General features: G+C 36.3%; 1 protein-coding gene across 1 annotated transcript; it reads right to left on the minus strand.

Annotated features, from left to right (window-relative positions):
• Positions 1 to 2,905: 2,905 nt before the first annotated feature.
• LOC143607848 (putative pectinesterase 68) lies at positions 2,906 to 4,780 on the minus strand. Its single transcript, XM_077083133.1, has 5 exons — positions 4,493 to 4,780; positions 3,901 to 4,090; positions 3,617 to 3,823; positions 3,184 to 3,422; positions 2,906 to 3,081 (listed from the first exon to the last, which is right to left on the minus strand). Exons 1-5 carry the CDS (start codon positions 4,717 to 4,719, stop codon positions 2,925 to 2,927), a joined length of 1,020 nt encoding a protein of 339 aa, XP_076939248.1. The 5' UTR covers positions 4,720 to 4,780; the 3' UTR covers positions 2,906 to 2,924.

Genomic DNA, 4,780 nt, shown 5'->3' on the forward strand with positions numbered 1-4,780 from the left:
GAAACGAACCACACTAAACGATCAGGACCAGCCCCACCCCACCCTAGGCATGCCGCACCGCGTGACCAGGGCAGGGTAGGTGGTTCACGCGGCGCCTACGACCACTGGTGCATATAATTCGTTTTTTGGCTTGGTTATATCACATATTTGACCCTCTTAACCAATCAAATACTTGGAAATCTCTAAAGCACCTTATGGATAACCCTAACACCTTATCCTTCATAACATCAAGCCTCACCACTCATTTGAACCTGCTCATACTCACCAAACACTGCTCAACCTAAGTTCTAAGCTCCAATCTTCAAATTCTTACTTGTTTGACTTTCAAGAGTCAAACAAGAGTTTCCTTTGTTTTCTCCTACTAACTCCATATGATTCAAGCTTGTTGTTGCAACATATATATAATATACACCCCTTGTTACCTTTGATAGTTACTTATCCGGCTCCGGTTGGTTAAGTTTCAGACCTTGTAAGGCAAGGCTTCATAGAGGACTTCGTGTCCTTGATAAATATATATCTATATAACTTGTTTATACATATTAATCTTGCTTAACTTCTGCTCATTTTTGTTTGTTTGTCATATTTACAAATTCCTTGGTTATGAGTTCTAAGAGTCTATGCTTCGGTTTAATCATAAATAGCTCTAAACTGTAAACCGAACTTTTGTTTAAAGACTTTGTTGTTAACTTTTTGGTTGTAAAAACTTAAGTATTTTCATTTGTACATTATTATACAAGTTCTTGGTTATTTGGGCAAGACACACAAGTGTGTTTTTAGCTATAAAAGACTTGTATATTTCTTTAAAAATCATTTATAAACTTATTTTATTATTCTCTTAAGTACTTGGAAATGTTGGATCCAACTTGATCTCATAACAAAAGTTTGGACCAACAAAACCAAACACTCGCTTAACGTGCGTTGTAGTTCTAAAAACAATAGAACTACATACTTTGTTAAGTCTTAATAAGTTTTATTGAGTTATCTCATAACATTCATTATTTTGAAAAGTTGACTTTGGGTTTGACCAATTAAAGACCATTTTTAGTATTTTCATCCCAAAGGTAACTTGCATCTTTGCATTTTTTCCACCTTATTACTTAACATAGATTAAGTAAATATTAAGGTTAGATACTTTAACCCGGTTTCGAGCAAACTTACATTTTTAAAGGGTTAATTATTATAAATTCTTAAATAGTTACATTTTAAACCTTGAATTTTGATTGTTTACTTTTTGCAACAATTATTTTATTTAAAGATCTTCAAGATAACCTTTTTAAATCCAAGACTTTCTTTTTATTTAGGCTACATACGTTAACTCGTCGTTCCGACAAATCTCCAAATTATCATCTTTCAAATTTATTACTTGAACGTGAGTACTTTCATTTCCCTGTTTCCCATATTTCGGTTTTGGGGGTGATATTGCCATACTTATTTCAATCTAAATGTTTTATACTTGAGTCGTAAACCACAAACTTTATTTTATACTTTACTTAAATAAATGCTCGATTTGGTGTTCTATGCTTTCATGCTTATATGCTTATGTGTTTACCGCTTTTGGTTGGTTGATTCATAAATCCGTGAACTATCTGGTATTCTCTTATAGGCACGGTGCCGTTAATGTATTCTTATTAACGACCTCATGAAATCTGAATCTATTTGGTATTCTCTTATAGATGGTGTCGTTAATGTATTCTTATTAACGACCTCATATAAAAATCCTAAACCATCTGGTTATTCTCTTATGGCAGGTGTCACTAATGTGCTAGCGATCTCATTATTATCCAAATTGTTGCTTTTATTTATTGTTTTGTATACAAAATTGTGGCATTTCTTATTATATATATACTTGTTCAAAAACCATGAAATTGCTCACCAACCTTTGTGTTGATAAACTTTATTTTATACAATGTTACAGGTTTGACTTTTGTTGACTTGAGGACTTGACGAAAAACGTTATCAACACTTTTAGGATACTAGCATAACGAACAACATATATTTGTTTACTTGTATTCGCTTTGTTTTGTATAAACAAGATGTGTTGTTTGTTGATTTTATGAAATAAAATGAGTTGATTAAATATTGTCACTTTAATAGTGTCTGTGTATTTGTCTAATCACGTCGCACCCCGGCATGTTCCGCCGCCTCTAGTCAGGGTGTGACATTTTGGGTTTTAATTTGTCTGATGGCATAGGCAGAAATTCTTGGCCGGAATTTAGGCATCTTTTCTTGTAAATATTCACTTAGTACATCTACCCATGAAATTAGTTCCTGACATCTTACTCAAAGATCAAAGAACCTGTTTAATAGTTTCGGCAAGTTTAGTTACTTTTTTTTAATAATGATACAAATTGACAGTCTAAGTAGGGCTTATGGCACAAAAAAGTGGAAATGCAGTGATAAATTTAAATATGCTTTTAATTGCTTTTAAGAAAAGTACTAATTTGCAGTAATGTTTATTGCTCTTATGAGAAGATAGTATTACTAGGTCTAAAAAGTCAACATTTAAGCGGAGGGTTCTTTTTTGTAACATGAAATGGTGTTGTAATTGAAAATCACACTATGGGTTGGAGTTAGTGGACTTATGAAAATTCAATTACAACAAGTTGATGTTGAAACATGTAACATAATGAGGCGTAATACGTACCAACAATAGGCAATTTGGGCAATTTTGCGGCGTAGTACCAACAATGGGCAATTTCAGGGGCCCTCGCCGCAAAGCGGCACGGATAAACCTCCTAGTTAATATAATAAGTAAAATTTCTGTAAGTTCCGTAAGCACAAACATGTACAACTAAAAAATAATTTCGGGTACACAAAAAATGGAATTATAAAAAATAAAATAATAATTCTACTCTCTCTCTTTCAAAATAATCAACAAAGTTGTCTTCCTATTTACCAAAAAAAAAATTCATGAACAATAAAATCTAAGCATCACAAGGGGCAATCCAATGTCGTCCATTTACAAAGCTCTTTGCAATAAACTTATGGGCAGATTCGTAATTTAGCTCCCGGGCCCACGAGACTCCATGGACCGCTTTAGCCCCTGGGCCCCAGCATCTATAGACTCCAAAATACGCAGTTCTGACAAGAAACATAAACGATGTCGTATGAGCTAAAACAGTATATTATCATATTTATGGTTTTTGTCATTTTAGTGTAACATGGTGTACGAATTAAACTTACTTGCTTTTGTTACTGGTATGGTCCCAATCGTCCCATTCACCGTGTGCAACCACGTCATCAAAGTAGGTGTATGAGTAGACGATCCGTGAGTACTGGCCCATGGCTCGACCCACGTACAACGGTCCGCTACCTGTTACCCGGCAACCCACGAAAGCAAACCCGCTCTTGTCGTCTGGTGTCCTTCTATCGTGAGCGGCTATTGACCCGAATCTCTTTGCTATTGAATGTAGCTCACAGTTCTGTACCGTCAAACATAATGGAAAGCGGGTTATATCTTTTAGTATTTATTAACGAGCTAGCTAAACTAGGTTGGGTTGGGTTGGGTTCGGTCTCAGGCTTCTAGCTAGTTAAACGAACTGGCCCGGCTCGTAAAAATCTCAAGCCAGAAATATAACACACCTTGAAATAATGTGTGTATATAATATATGCTTACTTTGTACATGGAGCGGCCATTGCCGAAAATGAAGTCTATGGAGCCCTCAATATAACACTCCTTGAAATAATGACGACCCGCATCATCGCATAATGTATCCTGCGCCCCGTAAAAGCCGCACCCCGAGAAGTAAGCTTTGTCTCCGGATATCCTAAACGCCGCCGCTTGCCACCCCTGCATTCCTGGCATTGGAGCGGGAGCTGTATTCTGCACCACCATCCAATTATACTTATATATCAACTTACAAACAATTCACATGTAGCTAATTAATTAATTAGTTGTACCTTGAAGCTAATATTTCGGGCAGAGAAATAGTTAGCGTACACAATGACCGAAGCCGTCTGATAAGTTCGCAGCTGCTGCCCGTTCTCCCCTCGGTCACTTGCCCGGTCATGCCATTCTATAACCGTCTTCTCCTTCCCCTCCCCTTGAAATGTAATGTAGGGTTTACATTGCGGAACCACAACTTTCTCTCTGCTCAATGAATATGTTACGAATAGTTTTTTTTTTTGAACGGTGACTTTCATAGTGGTTGAATAGTCAGCCACAGCTCTAGGAGAGAGCCCCAACCGCCTCCTCGGGCCAAGACTATGTTATCTTAACCGGCTCACTCTTGGCACTTTAGTACTTACTATTACTCTAGTTTAAAAACATATAAATAGCACTTTAGTACTTACTATTACTCTACGATTATAACTCAGAGTAATTACACAAAGATTGAAATAAAATAGAGTAATAATAAATACTCAATCTCACTTCATAAACTATAGAGTAATAATTACTCTACTACTAACTAACTAACTAACGTTAGTATAATTAATACTATTAACGCTAGCTTTCTTATTTGCAGTTTTATTTGTAACTTTTAATACGTACATGTAAGTGCCCGCAGAAATACGAATGAGGATATTCTTCCGGTTATTTGAAGAAACGGAGTCCACGGCATCCTGAACCGTCATGTAATCGCCGTTCCCATTAACGTCGACCGTGATATTGCGGTGACCACAGGGTCCCACCCATTTGTGGCCATGTTTAGAGGTTGAGTTTGTTGACGTGGCAGTGAAGAAGAACAAGAATAAGAAGTAGAGAATGTAGGCAGCCATTAAAGAAGTGTTTGCAACTTAAAAGGGTGGTTGTGTAGTGTGTATATATAGTAACGAATAT

Source organism: Bidens hawaiensis, unplaced genomic scaffold (assembly GCF_021521415.1).
Source record: "Bidens hawaiensis isolate Kalapana, Puna unplaced genomic scaffold, B.hawaiensis_p1.1 tig00087667_1, whole genome shotgun sequence".
NCBI lineage: Eukaryota > Viridiplantae > Streptophyta > Magnoliopsida > Asterales > Asteraceae > Bidens > Bidens hawaiensis.

Excerpts from the sequence above, each read along its gene's own strand:
- LOC143607848 (XM_077083133.1), bottom strand. The coding sequence starts at position 4,719 with ATGGCTGCCTACATTCTCTACTTCTTATTCTTGTTCTTCTTCACTGCC. Across the intron at positions 4,091-4,492 it reads ATTTCTGCGGGCACTTACAT|AGAGAAAGTTGTGGTTCCGC; the intron begins GTACGTATTAAA and ends TTCATTGAGCAG. Across the intron at positions 3,824-3,900 it reads CCCGAAATATTAGCTTCAAG|AATACAGCTCCCGCTCCAAT; the intron begins GTACAACTAATT and ends ATGGTGGTGCAG.